Below are 19319 nucleotides of genomic sequence, written 5' to 3' on the forward strand. Positions count from 1 at the left end.
ACCTAACGGCACGGTGTAAGGCCAGTAATAACTCGTACGTTTGTTAGCCCCACTTGCACCAACCACTTAACCCAGGGTTAGTGGGCTGTCATCTGTCAAATTCCATATAAAATGGTAGACTTCCGGTACGGGCGCCATCTTAGCGGTATCGTGTCGTGAATAAATTCTCCTTCTTTTGCTCATTAATGTTGTTTAAAGTGTAGTAGTAGTAGTAGTAGTAGTAATCACTTTATTGTGTACAACAGTTTATATACAATTTGTAGGAATAGAGATACAAAGGCGAGTGTAATATCGATAGCTTATTATGCAGTAAACTAATGTTATAGTGAGAAACTGATGAAGAATTAATCTCGAAACGCGTTTAGCCCCTTTTTTGTCGTCAACGGCCGATAGTCCACGTGCCCTTGTAAAATCTAGCTATCAATTTACAAGTGCCAACTACCGAACACTGTCGTACTTACCGTACCAAAATCTAAAACAATTGGCTTAAATATCACCTTGACACTGGCAAAATAGTCCCACCAATGGGACTCTGAGGCCATTTAATTTTAAAAATCTAATCTAACCCTCCATTTTCGTTGGTGCAAGTGGCCCTTAGAAGAGTTACTACTGGTCACTGGTAAATACCTCATACTCTTGCTGGTCTCGCATCACGCCCGTCACAGCCAGCAGCTGGTACTGCCGCGCCCGTAGAGCGGGGGAGCCGCGGCGCAGCAACCGTAACGCAGCTGCGCACGCGCACATACTGCCGAGGAGCACTTGTCGAACCTGTTCGTACAACAATTTCATCAGTTAACACATTCAGCCCAACTGCTTTTTAGTTTTTAGTAGTACTAGTGTTCATCAAATTTATACATTTTTGACAGCACAAAAAAGCATTGTCACGAAAACTTTTTTTCTAAAATAGGTAAATTTAATGCTATTCCTACTGAGAATCACGAGCCCTTTCGATCCTATTAGGTGAAAATTAAAATTTTGAAAAAACCCCCGACCGCGACATAGAAGACCGATTTTCATGAAACATGGCTAAGAACACTCCCGACTAACTCAGCTTTCAGAAAAAAAAAACTAAACCTAAATCGGTTCATCAGTTCGGGAGCTACGATGCCACAGACAGACAGGTAAAACTTATAACACTCCGTCGTATTTGCGTCGGGGGTTAAAAAGCGTCTCAAATTTAATTTTTCCACTTCGTTACCATTTTTCAAACACTTTGTGTACAACGGTTACAAAATGGAAATTATGCAAAATAATATTAGGACCGTTTTTTTGTCTCTTGTTTTTTTGTCCTATATCGAAAGGGCTCGTGATTCTGAGTAGGAACAACATAAAATACTACCTTAGAAAAATATTTTTGATGATTTTTCTCGCGAAAATGCTCAAGATACAATACAAGGCCTATATTTTAAAAGATAAATACTACAATAATAATACACATAGGAATAGGCAACTCACTTGTGCGGGTGAATGTGAAGGGTCGAGCACTAGCAAAGTCGCCTTGCCGTCTTTATGCTTCTCGTAGCCTATTATCGTCCGAGAGTGCCCTAGAAACAAACATGCCGACTATGTAAGAATGTACCTTTTCTCAAACATGCAATGAAATATTGTCTTTACGTTCCTTAAAATGGGCTGGGAAGTATCGCTTTTTGGGCGCAACAACTCGAGAGGACTGTAAAGGGATTTCATATTACTTTTTAGGCCTAGGCCTGCAAAGTAACTTTTTTTTATAAAATATTGTCCTTTAGAGCATTTTTTTTTATTTCATTGTATGTTTGAGAAAAGCACTATACATGCCTCGGCGTGAAAACGGATTCCCGGCCTCGTATCCCTATCCGGCCTCGCTCGCACGCTATATATATACCCACTTGGCCGGAAATCCTCATTTTTCCAGCCTCTGATGTAATGTACTATTACCTAAAGATACCTGGCGGGAGTGGCGGGCGAGCACGGTAGTTTTATATAAACTTCCAGGGACATTTTGGGAAATCTGGTAGATCTTGTTCAGCATCATGCATCATGCACCAGTCTACTAATTTTTATCAATATCGAAGACGTACCTAATCCAAATGTACAAAATATTTTAGAATAGGCGAGACGACTAAAAAAAACTAATTAATCCGTCAGTTAGATTATCAAAGAATTTTAGACACGTATTTTTTATTTTTCTCGTAAACGAAAAATGACAACGGTACAGTGCGTTGAAGTTTCGCGTGACGTCACGCCTAGGTACAATTTTTACTTAGAAGTGATGTCACAAGCCCCCACTCCGGAACTTTGATGAGATATCTTTGAATGTGACGATGTACAATTAATACAAATAAATATTCTATTCTAGTTTTTCATTAATTAGAAAAAGCGAAAAATATTTGTGTTCAGTATTTTTGGACGATCTAACTGACGGATTAAACGGAATGCCATTTTTTATGTAGTCGTCATCCCTATTGCTGACGTACGAGAAAGACGTCAATGTAAATTCCCCTCAGTACTTATGTGTCATTTATTTATTTGAATTTAATAATTGAAGAAATTTCTCTTGTCCTAATCCCTTGGATCTTGGATTTTGTTTATTAAACAAACCGTAACATTTTATTTCTCAAACTATCTACACTCACGAAAAAAATAATCAGATATAGTATTATTGATACTTTTGGCGTTTGTATATGGGAGTTTACATATATTCAGCTCGGGGATACAAATAAGTTGGCGATGATTGTATAATTTAGATTTTAGAGATGTATTTGTTATTTATGTATTTTCTAAACCATGTTTGTACCTATATTTATAGTTTTTAAGCATTATTTAAGAAATTTGTGATTGTTTTAATTTTAGACATTTTTCTATGAAATAAATTTATCTTATCTTATTTATTTAATGTTACCTTGGTGCTGCAAATACAGTGGTGCCTTGAACCCGTTAGGCTCTTCAGTGAAGTATCGCAGCACCCAGTCGAAGAGCGCCGGGTGACCGCCGTCGGGACTCGTCGGTTTGTGGAAATCGATCAGCTGACATCTAACGAAGAAAATAGTGCGTAAACCTATTGATTTCTGGTATAAGTGCAACTTGTTAAATAGGCCAAATTAGAATAATATACGTAACAATACAGTTGGTAACAGGTAAATCTAATTTTTATCCATCCACAATAGACAAATATTTGGCCATGTATTAAGATTTTAGTGACGAAATTCAAAAGTTATCACAAACACTTCTAATGCAGGCATAAGCCTCATTATAAAATGATCATGTTTCGCGACATGTCAATGGTCTTCTGATTTTTTTTTAATACCACGTCGGTGGCAAACAAGTATACGGTATAACTTAAGTATTCCATAGACGTCAGAGCATCACTACTGTCATGCATGCAGAAGATAATTTATCGTATTGATTATGTTAATTTTTCTTATTGGGGACACCTTACACAGATCAACTTAGCCCCAAACTAAGCAAAGCTTGTACTATGGGTGCTATGCGACGATATACATACCTACTTACATATATATACATAGAAAACATCCATGACTCAGGAACAAATATCTGTGCTCATAACACAAATAAATTCCCTTACCGGGATTCGGACCCAGGGCCGCGGCTCAGCAGGCAGGGTCACTACTGACTGAGCCAGACCGGTCGTCAAAATTTCTAATTTGTTTACCTTATCCTTAGCGAGGAAAGAACGGTGACAACTTCGCAGGCCCCGATCCATTTGCGAGTGTTATGTAGCTTACATCCTAACTGCTCTGAGCCCTGAAATCATAGAAGTGGTAAAAATACCTTCTGCGTTCAAACAGAAGAATCACATACAAGTATTTAAATAATCACCTGTACATACTGTACTTAGACCTTTGGTGAGAAAAAAGAACTCAATGCAATGCAAACACTCGTTCCGAAAAAAAGAACGCAATAAATGAATAAATATTATGGGACATTCTTACACAGATTGACTGAGTCTCACGGTAAGCTCAAGAAAGCTCGTGTTGCAGGCACTCAGACAACGATATATATAATATACAAATACTTATATACATAGAAAACATCCATGACTCAGCAACAAATTTTAATATCTGTGTTCATCACACAAATAAATGCCCTTACCGGGATTCGAACCCGGGACCGCGGCATAGCAGGCAGGGTCACTACGCGCTAGGCCAGACCTGTCGTCAAACACTCGTTCCGAAAAAAATCACGCAATACTTCTAAATTTTAAAGGGATATCTTACTTGATGGTAGGGGCATTAAGCTTCAAATTTTGATAGCCTGTTTGAAAACTTGGCAAAAATGTAAGAAATTATACACCCTGTTTTTATTGAATTCCGTTAAATTTAAGGGGAGATTCAAATACAATCAACTTCTCTAAGAAACTAGCCTCTTAACTCTTACGGTTTATCGAATTATTAAAAAAATAATTTAATTACTGAACACGAGTGTGGCATCCCTTACCACTTTGTTATATTATTTGTTTTGACATGTGCCGTCAAACACTTGACAATGACTTTAATGTTATGATTAAGGTCTTCACACACTAATTAATCCATTTATTATGTATGGAAACAAAAATATTTTTTATTCGAATTTAACAAAAAGCTATATACAGGGTGGTTCCTGATGATGAACCTAACTGCGTGTCGAATTTAACGAAAAAAAAAAAACTCTTACCTGAGTGTCGAAGCCCATCTGCCAAGCTCTTTCTACCAGCAGCTGTAGTCGCGGTATGGAGGGCGCACATTCGCCATCTTGCTCTGTCATACAGCTTAGAAGTTTGCTGTACTCGGGATTCCGCATAAGGGAGGAGAGCAGCATTTGCATGTTCCTGAAGAAAAAAAAAATGTAAAAATTAGACAAACCAATAATTTGGTTATGATCTTATGAAAGGAAGATAGATATAGAATCTATTTATGCATAATTTGTTTTTCACCACACCAACTGGTAAAGGCTTACTTTGCTATTCGAAAACAGATAGCAAAATTGCATTTTATCCACAAGAGTGCAAAGTAAATTCATACAAGTTTTAACTTGATGTCTTAAGCTGGCTGGTAGAATTTACTCATAAATGATGATTTTGAATCAAAAATATTGAATAAATTGATGGATTTGATTTAATTCGATGTTTTATAGTCAGTATTTTGTTCGTGTTGGTGTGGTGAAAATTTTTGTGTTTCACTCGGTGGCAAAGTTTGCAACCTTCGTGCCTTGAAACCCTCGCAGCGCTCAAGATTCCACTTTTAGAACCACTCGCTACGCTCGCGGTTCAATATTGGAATCTTTCACTTGCTCGGGTATCAATATTGGCACGTGCGGTTAAACAACAACTTTGCCCCCTTGTAAAACAAATAACTATTGTCAAATGATTAGTCTAACTTCGTGTCTGCCAAGTAATCTGTGTCCAAAAAATATGGTTTAAGGCACTGGTCCCACTTCAAGCTAGTAATCTATGAGCTATCGGCTATAAAAACGAACAAAAGATAAGAACTCCCGTGCAAATAAAAGAGACACGGCGATATTGATAGCTCACCGCTGGGCGAGTAACTATAAACATCGCCGTGTCTCTTTTATTTACACGGGAGTGATTATGTTTGTTCGTTTTTATAGCCGATAGCTCATAGCTTACTAGCTCGCGGTGGGACCAGTGCTTTATGTATGATATTGGTAAAGTCACCGGCAATAACATCGCACACAAAGATGACCGCAAAAATATCTGACACAATTTTATTTCTAGAGCCATAAGAGTACGTCAGATAGTTCTGCAGTCTTATTTTGTGTAATACGGAATCTAAGAGTCAAGGATAAATTATATAGGATTTACAATATTCACATTAAGAATCGTACCTCGATTTTTAGCGCCACCTATTAAATATTATCATAACTACACTGATGATGCTTACAATTTTTTTTTCAATCTGTCATCATTTTGTGTGATGTTATTGCCGGTGACTTTACCAATATCATACATAAAACCATATTCTTTGGACACAGACATTCCTTGGCAGACTTGACCCATAAAATCCTAAATATAAAATGATTGTAGTACAGACCTGTATCCACAGCCCCAGCCTCGGTCGCCGTATGTACTCGCGTAGTGATCTACGGCACTGCAGAGGTAAGTTCTCACGATGCTTTGATTTTGGGCGTTCAGCACTGCTATCCTCTCCAAAATGCCTGCAACAAAATTATGTAACAATTATATGTATAGCTAAGGACGGCAATGCCTGACTCATTTTCAAAGTTGTTTCAGAAATGGAATTTATGAATACATTTTTGAAGCATATCACTACATAGTATAAAACAAAGTCGCTTTCTCTGTCCCTATGTCTCTATGTATGCTTAAATCTTTAAAACTACGCAACGGATTTTGATGCGGTTTTTTTTAATAGATAGAGTGATTCTAGAGGAAGGTTTACATGTAGGTATGTAAACCTTCCTCTAGAATCACTCTAGTACCCGTGCGAAGCCGGGGCGGGTCGCTAGTTTTATAAATAAAGTACTAGCTTTTGTCCGCGGCTTCACTCGCGTTCAAATTCTAAATTTGCGAAATTTAGGGAAGTGAGGGGCTAGAAGAGACAAAAAGTAGCCTATGTCACTCTCCATTCCTTCAACCATCTCCAGTTAAAAAATCACGTCAATTCGTCGCTCCGTTTTGCCGTGAAAGACGAACAAACAAACAGACACACACTGATGCATACACACTTTCCCATTTATAATACTAGCTTTTGCCCGCGGCTTCGCTCGCGTTAGAAAGAGACAATAAGTAGCCTATGTCACTCTCCATCCCTTCAACTATCTCCAGTTAAAAAATCACGTCAATACGTCGTTCCGTTTTGCCGTGAAAGACGGACAAACAAACAGACGCACACACTTTCCCATTTATAATATTATTATAGTAAGGATAAGTATGGATTATAGTAAGAATTTATAATGTTACAACGCTCATTAAGGTAAACAGCAACAGTGTTTAACAACTTCATAACATAACACTGATTTAAACTTTCACGATTATTACACATAATTATTTTTAAATCGGGACTTAATCGCGTATAACTACATATTAAACTGACCTCCAACGTTTCAAGTCTTCTCCGAGACCACGGGGACAACGCCGTCCTTGAAACGTTGGAGGTCAGTTTAATCTTATACTTTTAAACGAGCAATTCTTGTATATTTATTTATTTATTTATTTATATATATATTTATTTACACTGACGATCTCGGAAACCGCTCTAACGATTTCGCAGAAATTTGTTATGTGGGGGTTTTTGGGGGTGAAAAATCGGTCTAACTTATCCTTAGGTCCCGGAAAACGCGAATTTTCGAGTTTTCATGCGTTTTTCTTCGCGCGCCATCTCGTGTGCAGTAGTTGTACTGTTAAGACAGAATTCTTTCGGTCGATGTAAGTACTATTTATTGCAAACACTAGATGGCGACACAGGTCAAGGCTAAAACGAATAGAAAATACACTATTTGAGTTTTTGTGGCGAAATGCGCGCCATCTCGTGTGCAGTAGTTGTGTTGTTAAGGCTGAGAATTCTTTCGCTCGATGTAGGTACTATTCATTTTTGAACTAGATGGCGACACATGTCAAGGATACGAAACAGAACCGAGCGAAGCTCGGTTGCCCAGATATTATGTAGTTATACGCGATTAAGTCCCGATTTAAAAATAATTATTCATAACATAATTCTTCACAACTTCATTGTTCTTATTAATCCCTACCGCTTCTTTCCGCCATCGCCCTACGCGACAACATTTCCATCTCCATCATTTAGATGGCTGGCAGTCCGTTTGTGCGTTTCTCTAGAAATTTCCTGCCCCGCACAGCTAAACTGTGGAATGAATTGTCGCCTGCGGTATTTCCGGACCGATACGACCTTCAAATCTTCAAGAAAAGAGCTTACACCCATCTTAAAGGCCGGCAACGCACCTCCAACACTTCTGGGGTTCCGGGTGTCGATGGGCGGCAGTGATCGCTTACCATCGGGCGACCTGTCTGTTTGCCTCCTATTCCATAAAAAAAAACCGGCCAAGAGCGTGTCGGGCCACGCTCAGTGTAGGGTTCCGTAGTTTTCCGTATTTTTCTCAAAAACTACTGAACCTATCAAGTTCAAAACAATTTTCCTAGAAAGTCTTTATAAAGTTCTACATTTTTTTCATATTTTTGAAACATATGGTTCAAAAGTTAGAGGGGGGGGACGCACTTTTTTTTCCTTTAGGAGCGATTATTTCCGAAAATATTAATATTATCAAAAAACGATCTTAGTAAACCCTTATTAATTTTTAAATACCTATCCAACAATATATCACACGTTGGGGTTGGAATGAAAAAAAATATCAGCCCCCACTTTACATGTAGGGGGGGTACCCTAATAAAACATTTTTTTCCATTTTTTATTTTTGCACTTTGTCGGCGTAATTGATATACATATTGGTACCAAATTTCAGCTTTCTAGTGCTAACGGTTGCGGAGATTATCCGCGGACGGACGGACGGACGGACGGACGGCCGGACGGACGGACAGACAGACAGACATGGCGAAACTATAAGGGTTCCTAGTTGACTACGGAACCCTAAAAACATACCACTAGTCCTTGAGGAACCGGTGTCTAAGCCCGAAGCCGAGGCGCGGCGGAGCCCTACACTTCTCTCGTAGTATCCAGCTACAGATAGGGCTCCGGAGTAGACGGCTCGCTTTAAGCTGTTGCTGGCGCGATTTGTGTAGCCTTCCTCATCTTCTTCCATGCCATATTGTTGCTGGGAAACGATAAAAGATGGTAGAAAATAAATATAATAAAGCCAGTTTTAGTACTAGAATTATCGACGAAAATTTATTAGCCGTAATCTGCGCTTTTAATAGTGTCTGTCTGTCTGTCACAGATATTTTACACTTACGGAATAGTACATTACGATACAAGTGCTGAAAAAAGAAGTTCGGCGATAAATTAAAACACGACCACACCTCGGACACTGGCGATCAAATATATTGAAAGAGGCGCATTTCTAGCACACAGTCATAGCTCGTGTAGGTGAACGCGTACTATGCTTGTATGAGTGAAATATGACAGGTCGACTGTTCGTGTTTTTGACAGGCGGTAACTGTGAGGTAACCGAGAGGGGGTGGGCGGCACTTTCAGCGGGGAGCGGGAGTGGCCATACTGTACGATAGTACTCTTTATTATACTGTGACACGACTGAAGAGACTGTTTCAAATCGACACGAGTTACGAATTTTCTCTTCGCACTTGTATCGTACGACGTTTTTCAGCACATAAGGCTCTTTGAAGTTTGACCTGACAAGAAATGGCCTACACTGAAAACACAGCAAAAAGGAGTGTACATTGTGTACAAGTTTCTAATGGGTTGGCAACGCGCATGTGACACTCCTTGAGTTGCAGGCGTCTATAGGTTACGGTGACCGCTTTCCATCAGGCGTAACGTATGCTTGTTTGCCACTGACATAGTATTAAAAAAAACCTCATATGTACTGAAAAATATATTTTAACTTTCCAATCAATTATTGGATCTCCTTGTTTCAAGAAAGCTAGCTTTTTTACGCTCCAACTAAGTGCGTTTTCACATTATCCGATCCGATATCAGATGTCGGAAGGATTTAAAAGGCAGAAACTAAGGATGGCGGCTTAAAAGCATGGGATATCGGTCCTACATCCGATATCGGATCGGATAATGTGAAAACGCACTAAGGCATTAGCTGTAGAAAGGCAAGAGAAGATATAAAATAAATTTACCCGCAACATTTGAAACTCGTGCTCTTCCCTGTTTCTCTGCTGTTCTCTTTCGGCCGCACTCAGCCCGGCGCCACACTCCTCACCGCGCTCAAAATGCTCCTCTATGTGCTGAATCTAAAAATAAAAGCATTGAGTAGATCAGCCATACTCAAAGTGTGCTCCGCGGATCCCTAGGGCTCCGCAAAGCCTCTCTAGGGGCTACGTGTGAATTTTGGTTACCTGATATGCAATTTCAACTCTCTTCCATAAAACCAAATATTCACCAATAAAAAACAAAAAAAAAACAGTTTCGTGGAATAACCTCACATTAGAATCTAATGATTAAATTTTACTATTATTATTACTTATTAAAATAAAGTTTGCAATAAACTATTTTTTTTTATTTATTTAATTTAAGAGTTCCAGAGTTCCCGTGGGTGTCATAGAAGGCGACTGTGGGATTTGGGTTAAATTGTGGCGTAGGCTAGAGGCTGGCAACCTGTCACTGCAATGTCACAGTTTCGTTTCCTTTCAACCCCTTATTTGCCAAAAGTGGCACTGAAGTTTTAGTAGTTTCATGTGTTCTGCTTACCCCATTATGGGATACAGGCGTGATTGTATGTATGATTGTATGTATGTTAAGAGTTCCATCAGATATTTTGCTTTCTAAAAGGGTTCCATGGGAAAATAAGTTTGAGAACCGCTGGAGTAGATAAATACTACAGTCACACCTTGGACAATGGCAATCAAATATATGAAAGAGGCGCGTTCCTACGCACACAGTCTAAGCTCATGTGGTAAAATGCGTACCATTCTTTTATGAGATATGACAGGTTGACTGGCCGCATTTTCGACAGGCCATAACTGTGAAGTAACTGAGGTGGGCGGCAGTTTCAGCGGGGAGCGGGAGTGGCCATACTGTGCCATACTCTTTATTATACTGTGCCCGAGTTATCAATCCCTTGTTTGATACAGGTTATAGGCTCAAATAAATAATGTGAAAAATAATTATTATGTACAGTCAACTACAAAGAAATGTATCCACTTTTTCACCTTATTGCGTTGTAATAATATAATATAATATAATATAATAATAATTCATCTCTTTGTAGTCAACTGTACCTGTACTCAGTTCTTGGAACTGGATAGGATATCAAGACCGACCATGCAAGTTTGTCATTATCAAATGAATCAAAATCAAAAATATTTTGTGATTTACGAAGTTTTAAGTGATAACTGGTTTATGTTTGCCCTAGTTTTATACCTTTAAAGCATACAATATTTGGATATGTCTTAAAACTAATTTACTAAGTACATCTATTTGTAATTTTTAGGTCAAAAAGCAACAGGTAAATTAAAAATAAAAAACAAAATGAGTCCTAAGGCCCAACAAAAGTACCCACCAGTTCATGTTGAGACAGTGGTAGCGGCTGGCAGCAAACTGGGCAGTTGCTGACTGGACTCTCCTCCATCATCACTACATCGTCACAGGATGCATTGTCCACCTGGTCCTGAAATTATTTAATTTATTAACTAAAATAGTTAGAATCTTTATAGGGTTAGATTATAAAAGTTTATTTTTGCTTTGAATAACTATAGTTCAATCAGGGGCGGCTCACTCCGCGATTCCATAGCCGCGCTACAAGTACATGCGCCGGCCGCGAGTTCGCGGCCTAATCAGGGGTGGCTCGAATTCTCACGGAACGCACGTTCGCACTTTCTATTGTTACTATACGTCGCGAGTTTTTTTAAAGGTTCATATGCGATATCCGCGTGTGGAATGGCTAATAATGCTTAGTTAAATAAACATCATGAATAAAATAGGACAATATTACACAGATCTACTATTGACTATGTCATTTATGCCCCACGGAAACGTTAAATCAGGCTTGTGACGTTGGGACTTAAGGCGATATATTTCCGTAGACGCTGCGCGCACTCGTTTTTTGAAGCCGTTAAAAACATAGGAAAACGCAATGGAAAAATCTGAAAACGATATATGTTAAATTTCAGCATCTGGTGAGTATGTTATGGAGTTGAACAACATGAATGTTACAACTTCGCTCGATAGAAAATGATCCCAAAGTTACCTCTTCTTTAAACAATAAATCGTTCCCATAGCTGGGATAAAAACTTTTTTGACTTCTTTTTTACTTCAATATATAGGTAATACGATTATCTAGACGAATCTGATGAGTTTGTGCCGGTAGCGTCATTAAAATAATATAATATTTATCAAATACTACCAAATCCGCAAAGGAAAGATGGAACAACTATGAACCCAATTTTAAAGATCCGTTACTAATCCTGTTTTTGCAAAAAAAAAATTTTTTTGAAAAATTTTTTGAAATTGAAAACATTTTCGATGGCACTTATGGCCTCTTCAGTCGCGCGGCGGCGCTTTCAGAGGACGGACCTGTGTCAGTTTTCTCCGCGTGGTCACGTGTCATTGAAACAATGGGGAACAAAGCTTTGAGGAGGCAGAAAAAATAATTGCGTGCTAGAAAACAAATAAATAAAGAAAATTCTAACCAAAGACTGTGAAAAGGTAAGAAAATGATAATTTATATATACTCGTAAGTATTTCATTTTCATATGATGTTATCAAGTGACATTTACGATATCTAAACATCATAGATTGTAGAAACCCCTAGATGACGCGTCTGTGACGTCATTACAGCACAACTTTCCACTTAGAAAATATATGACTGATGTCCAACTAGTGAACAAACTTACGTATAATTTTCATAAACATATTGAGTTGTTCGAAAGAAAAGGCGGCGGTAGATACAGTACTGATTGAAGATCAGGTAGGGTAGGTATTTGTCTTTCAAAATTTGGTATAAGGTTAATTAGATCGTGCTACCCTCCGTCTATATTTTTTCTATGTCTATGCCAAACATGTGGCCAGCCTGACAGAAATTTTGTTTGTCAACTGTCGCCATTTTTCCATAATAGTTAAAAGATTTCAGTATTTTAACTTCTCAATAAATTTTGATGAAAGTCCATAATCATACATTGATAAAGCTGGACAATTTTTTTTTATTTTTATTTGGTGGGTATGATTACGGTACTTTATATTTACAGATATTTGTCTAATTTGCAAGATTATACGAATCCTTCAGCAAGCTGTCTGACTCCTTTGACAAAAGTTGATACTTGATTTGAATATACTTGAGAATTCGAGGTAGGCATAGAATGGTATTGATTTATCAATAAATTATTATGAAGTATGATATTTTATCTTGTGCTGGGTTGTATTTTATTTGGAGATATTAGTGGCGGTAGTACCCCCACCAACACGAGTCAAGCGAAGAGAAAAGCTGTTTTCTTGAAGCATTTTGTCGTTCTTCTGAATCCTCGAATTTGGGGTCTGGTTTAAACCAGATAAATATAATTGTCAGGATATGATATCAATAGCAACTTTATTAAATAGACAAAGTTTCAATTGCATAGTTTTCATACTTTAGATTTTATTCATATCTTAATATAAATAGCACAGATTTCATCAGTGACTGGATGAGTGATTTCATCATGATCATCAAAATACGTTATACGAGTAAGTAACCTGCTAATAGTAGGTTCATGAACAACAAGAATAAAATTCGAAACTTTGGCATGTATACAGGTTAAAGGCATTCAATATGAAAATGAAAAAGCGTTATTTATTCACGGCTGAAAAAAATAATGTCTATTTTTAAACAGCAGTGACATGACATAATATCTTTTTACATAAAGTTTATGGTCAAAGAAGCTGACGGTTACTGTGTTCTGTTAACAATAGGTTTATAAGAAAAAACTTGTAAATGAAGTAGAAAACTCGCCGAGATGTTAATCTTCACCCTCCTCCCCATTTTTATGTCCCCATTTTCAGTTTTTTTTATATATTCAGGAAAAGCTACAGTTATGATGTTTAGGAGAAGTAGGTATATTTCCATAAAATTCTCTACACAGTATATATTTGCAGGTAAATAGTTGTAACTCGTAATTTCTAATCAAATCAAATTGTGCTTCTATTTACTGTGGGACTAATGCTGAAAACGCAAAAAAAAATATCTATTTTATACATTTCGACTGTCATGATACAGCTCATTTCTATGGAACATCCAATTTATTTTCGTATATGTTTCAACATTGGACCCTTAATAAAAGTTGTTCATAATGACCTCAAAAGTCACTATGCAAAGTTTGAATGGTCCTTTTTATTTCACCCTGTCAATCTGTAAATAAGTGCGATTACTAGAAGTTCGATAAAATTGATTGTACTTTAGGTACGTCTTTAAAAGCTCCGACAACGCTGACCAAACACACTGTAACTATAAATCATTAGTATTACTTACACAAATGATGAAACCTTTTTTTTTTATCTAGCCTATAGTGGTGTCCCACTGCTGGGCAAAGGCCTATGAAACCTAATAAAAAAAATAAAGGCGGTGATCGTTTACCATCAGGCGATGAGCTGCTCATTTGCCTCCTATTTCATGAAAAAACTAAGAAAGCCCAGTTAAAATACGGCGATCATTATGACTGCGATCCGTCTGTGTCATGCTGCCGCGCGAATTTGAGTTCCCGTGTGCGACAAGCGAACAGAGCCGCGCGGGCGGGGCTGCCCGGACGCCGCGCACCTCACCCCCTTGGATTGGTTAGTTTGACAGATCATCTCGCCTTAAACAAAAATATATAAATACTGTATATATACCTAGAAAGTACCCAAGACTTGAATATAATAACATGACATTTTATTTGAGTATTATTATTTTTTAATCCATAGGCAACCCTAACGTCCGACGCTGCGCACGTGCGGCTCGTTTCTTTGTAATCATTTTGTAGGCATTTAAAAAGGCGGCATTTCGTGAACTTCAAAGCAGTGGGCCTTCTGTACTTGTACTATTATATATTCTGTGGTTCAATCAAACATTTTGTTTCATAACAATGTTACTCTCAGCATTATATTACAAATTGCAAAATTAACGCTTTAGAGATTGCAATATGAATATATATATGATATTTTCTCAAACATGCAATGAAATATTGTCTTTACGTTCCTTAAAATGGGCTGGGAAGTATCGCTTTTTGGGCACAACAACTCGAGAGGACTGTAAAGGGATTTCATATTATTTTTTAGGCCTAGGCATGCAAAGCAACTTTTTTTTATAAAATATTGTCCTTTAGAGCATTTTATTTTATTTCATTGTATGTTTGAGAAAAGCACTATACATGCCTCGGCGTGAAAACGGATTCCCGGCCTCGTATCCCTATCCGTATATACCCACTTGGCCGGAAATCCTCATTTTCCCGGCCTCTGATGTAATGTACTATTTATTCACATATCATGTAAAGTAGTGAGCCAGAAGAAACTTCAAACAAGATGGGAGGACAACTCAATCTCACAGTGGATCCGAAGTGGAGAAGAGTGGCCCAAGATAGACCCCAATGGAAAGAGCTGGAGGAGGCCTATGCCAAGCGGCACACTGAATTAAGAGATGTACTCTTATTCGGAAAAAATGGGCTATATAGATAGATATATAGATGTAAAAGGACAAGAAACATTTAGTGGTCTTTTAGTTTAAGAAAGAAAGATTTTCAGTGCTAGGCATGATCAAATATAACATATCAAAGTCAAGACAAAGCAAACAATAAACATAAACAAAGTCAAAGATAAACAAAGAACTTACCGACTTCTGCGGACTCAGAATATCCCTGTGCTCCACATTCACATGCATTTCCACATCCGATCCGTTCGTGAACTCTCTCTCGCAGATCGGACACTGGAAAGACGAGCTATGAGGCCCTGGCGACATCGCCATAGCGCTGTACGCTAGCGTCGGGTTATCCAAAGTACTGTTCGTCGGGTTGTCCAGGGTCAAAGTCGGGTTGCCTAGCGTCGGGTTCACTGTGTTGCTGTTAGCGTTTCCAAGCACAGAAGGTGAGGTCAGGTCGAAGTGAGCCCGGTTTATATGTTCTTCTAGCTTGCGGGGGCATGTTGATGTGAAGTCGCAGAGGAGGCACTGTTGAGCAATTTTGGAAGTGGTTATTGGACTTATTGTTAGATTTTTATGATGTATGTTTTATTTCAAAGGCAATCTGTAGCCAATTTCGTGCTACATAAATTAAATTGTTGGCGGTCACACGTTGTTTTGAAAGGAAAAATTAACTGTCAAGTGTCAATGTCATTATTGTCGAACGTTGACATTTGGATTGCGGTCCTTATTGCACTATTGCACGCTTTTTATAGGAAAATATAATCGATGTATTTAAGTAATTTTCATGTTTATTTAAAGCAAATAAATAAACAAATTTTTTTCGTGGTACAATTTACAGAAGTTGAGGTACAGGCATTTTCTTATTAAACTCTGGCAAACACATTCTGTCAGTAGAAAAGTTTGGCGCGTAATTAAAAGTTTCTGCGAACACATGCCTACATCTTAAATTTTGCCATCGATTTTACTGGCGGAACTGGTTTGCCAAACTAGAATCTTTCGTGTGTCTTTATGTTGTCTTATTACCTGAACTGTAGGACTTGGAGTGGGCGCTGACTTTTTAGGTGTGTTAGGCTTCAGTTTTAATGCTAATTGCGATCGTAGCGGTGAACCTTGTCCTGCACTTGCCATTGTCAGCTAAAATCAACGAGAAAAACACAATAATTAGATGCTCCCCTATCCTCCCCTATCCCAATTAGTCCAATTACCTATATTCAAAAGCTAAAACAAAGTTTTTTCACAACGTTTTTAGAAATAGGATAGGCACCTTATTTTTGTTCGGTGATCCTTCATAACTTCCAGAATTGTGGCTTGGACTGCAATCTGAAAATAACCATTTATAAGTAGTTACTTTTCCTTTGAGAGAAAATAAATATTCGCAATATTTGTTCATACTTTTTTTGTCATGTCCGTTGACCATCTCCCGTTCTTTGGAACCTTCTCGACTCAATTTCTTGGGGATGACTCCGTTGCTGGTGTTGATGTTTTTCAAACCGTTGGTCAAGTTGATGTTCTTTGGGGATCTTTCTTCAAACTCTTTCTCCTGAAATGCATTAAAAAATAATGTTGAAAATTGAATGGTTGTCTTTCAATGTTGAGGTACGTTGTCTGAAATAATTGCCATCAGCAGGCTGGTTACTTTCGCATTTGGCTTTACTTTAGTCTGTTACCCTGAAAAATCCGTATGATAAAAGTTCTCGAGATGGCATTATTATGAAACAAAGTAGTATGAGGAAGGTGTATGTCATTCACAGATCCAGAAGTGTTTTAACTCTGCTCTGCCTACAGTGGTCAACATCGAATCTTCGTCGCTATTATTAAATGTTCTTACCTGAAACCCGTTGTGGTAGTTTTTAGAAATGGCACCATTGTGAAACGAGGCGGACTCTGGACTATGCCAGCCGTTCATGGAGCCAGGAGTGTTGTAGCTGCAGCTATCTGTTGTTGTCATTTTAGAGTCTTCGTCGTATCTAAAGCACAACAAAAACAATTTGGTTAAAGATCAGCTAGTAAGTGAGAGGAGGCATTTTGTAAGAAAAATACGAAGGGAAAGAGGATGTGAAGGAGGAATAGATGTAGAGTACTTGGTGTTTTATGGAACCAGACGACCGGTCTGGCTCAGTCGGTAGTGAGGTAGTGACCCTGCCTGATAAGCCGCGGTCCTGGGTTAGAATCCCGGTAAGGGTATTTATTTGTGTGATGAGCAATTGAGCACAGATATTTGTTCCTGAGTCATAGATGTTTTCTATGTATATAAGTATGTGTTTATCTATTACAGTATCGTCGTATAAGTCGCTTAGCACTCATAGTACAAGCTTTGCTTAGTTTGGGGCTATGTTGATCTGTGTAAAGTGTCCCCAATATTTATTTATTATTATGCCTAACCTTGAACTCGCGTGAACAATAGTCTGTCACTCTCGATACTTCTCAGGCCATTTTCTCTCTTCTTCATAAATGAAACATTTTTTTGTGCAAAAGGTCTCATATTTTTAGTTGTTGTAACTGAGAACCAACTGAGCGTATTAGCTTGACAATCCAGCGAGGAAATGCTGCCAGCGTCTTCGGTACTATGCAGCAGGGGCCATTTTTAGATTTATATTAGTTTAATTTTAGATTTATTTAGTTTATTTTTTTTAATTTTAAATTCAATTTTAGAATAATTTTAGATTTAATAGTTTAGTTTAATTTTAAGATAATATTATGTTCTCAAAAATTAATTTCAAATAAATACTATTTTAATAATATTACTGAGAACTAACATAGAGCAAATTATTGTAAACCTTTGAGAAGACCTCGGTAAAATAGTCACATGATCACAAAGTATCTGATTTTAAATAAATAAATAAATAAACTTTAAGGAACCTTATGAATTACCTCGTTAAAGATAGTCTGTTAAATTATACTTACCCAGGACTCTGATCATCTATGAACGCCATCAGTTCCCTCTCCGGCGTGAGATAGTGTAGATGCGCTCTTTGTACGTGGCCTGGCAGCTGGAATCAATAAATATATTTTTAAGACTTCGTGAAGTTGCTGTAAGGATAGTAAGGCAATATAAGCAGGGCCTCTTAGATAGAGTGTGATGTGAGATTGTCATCTGTCAGACTTGCAGCATTGTTCGCAGGTTTATGGGACTGTAACAGGGACATGTGACGTCCAGCGACGTAGTGTGTGATATCTGTGAGACTCGAAGCATTGCTCGCGGGTATATGGGTGTGTGTGTCTCACTCACCTGCGGTGGGGACATGGAGCAATCGCAAATGGACAAGAGGTCCACGCTGCCACATGGGTCTCTAGAGGAGATGGGGAGCACATCATTCACTCGTCAGGGTGGCTAGCCGAATGGCACAATCGCTCACGAAACGAAGCGCTAGTAGATATCTATCTCTATCGCGCTTGCGTATTGGCGCGACAGAGCCAGCGGCGTATCGCTTTCGTTTGGCGTCGGAGAAATGCCATTCGGCTACGGGGCCAGGTGCACATTGCTCACAGGTGTATGGGTGTCATCATCTGTGAGTTCTACATTGCTCGCAGGAGTATGGGTGTGTCTCACCTGTGGTGGGTATACGGAGCAGTTTCAGAAGGGACAGGAAGGTTGTTCTGCCACGTGGGCTTCTAAAGTGTGTGAGCGCATCATGTCACCCGTCACCCGTGAGTTCTATATTGCCCACAGGATTATGGGTGTCATTATCTGTGTTCTACATTACTCGCAGGTGTATGGGTGTGTCTCACCTGTGGTGGAGGTACGGAGCAGTCGCAAAATGGGCAAGAGGGTCGTCCTGCCACGTGGGCCTCTAAAGTGTGGGAGCGCATCATTTCGTCCGTGAGACCCTCCGCGCCGCATAGCTCGCAGGTGTATGGGAATGGGCTGGTCGACATGGCTGGAAGCAACGAAACATGGAAGCCGCTTTTAAGAACATTACCGTTCAAATTCTTGGCACCGTTTAGCACACATACACAATTACGCCTACATTTACACAAGACAATACGTTTACAGGCCTTGTAATCAAAACTGGTAAACAAAACAATAGTCATCTCTTTTATACTAATCCACACAGATAAGTGTAGCTGAAATGCATATAATGTCACTAACTACCAATCAGCGATTTTATTCGGCAAAAAACCTTCTTGCT

General features: G+C 38.6%; 1 protein-coding gene across 1 annotated transcript; it reads right to left on the reverse strand.

Moving 5' to 3' along the window:
• Window positions 1-606: 606 nt before the first annotated feature.
• Window positions 607-19065, reverse strand: LOC125231305 (zinc finger-containing ubiquitin peptidase 1-like). The gene is made up of 16 exons (XM_048136747.1): window positions 18919-19065; window positions 18094-18179; window positions 17018-17156; window positions 16582-16729; window positions 16454-16509; window positions 16240-16323; window positions 15382-15714; window positions 11110-11217; window positions 9728-9841; window positions 8565-8736; window positions 6027-6150; window positions 4651-4804; window positions 3650-3741; window positions 2879-3009; window positions 1456-1544; window positions 607-768 (listed from the first exon to the last, which is right to left on the reverse strand). The coding sequence occupies exons 1-16, from the start codon at window positions 19063-19065 to the stop codon at window positions 607-609; spliced, it is 2139 nt and encodes a 712-aa protein (XP_047992704.1).
• Between the last annotated feature and the right edge of the window lie 254 nt (window positions 19066-19319).

Source organism: Leguminivora glycinivorella, chromosome 11 (assembly GCF_023078275.1).
Source record: "Leguminivora glycinivorella isolate SPB_JAAS2020 chromosome 11, LegGlyc_1.1, whole genome shotgun sequence".
In the NCBI taxonomy this organism is placed as follows: domain Eukaryota; kingdom Metazoa; phylum Arthropoda; class Insecta; order Lepidoptera; family Tortricidae; genus Leguminivora; species Leguminivora glycinivorella.

Excerpts from the sequence above, each read along its gene's own strand:
- LOC125231305 (XM_048136747.1), bottom strand. The coding sequence starts at position 19,065 with ATGTCGACCAGCCCATTCCCATACACCTGCGAGCTATGCGGCGCGGAG. Across the intron at positions 17,157-18,093 it reads ATAGATGATCAGAGTCCTGG|ATACGACGAAGACTCTAAAA; the intron begins GTAAGTATAATT and ends GTTGTGCTTTAG. Across the intron at positions 1,545-2,878 it reads ACTGTATTTGCAGCACCAAG|GGCACTCTCGGACGATAATA; the intron begins GTAACATTAAAT and ends GTTTGTTTCTAG.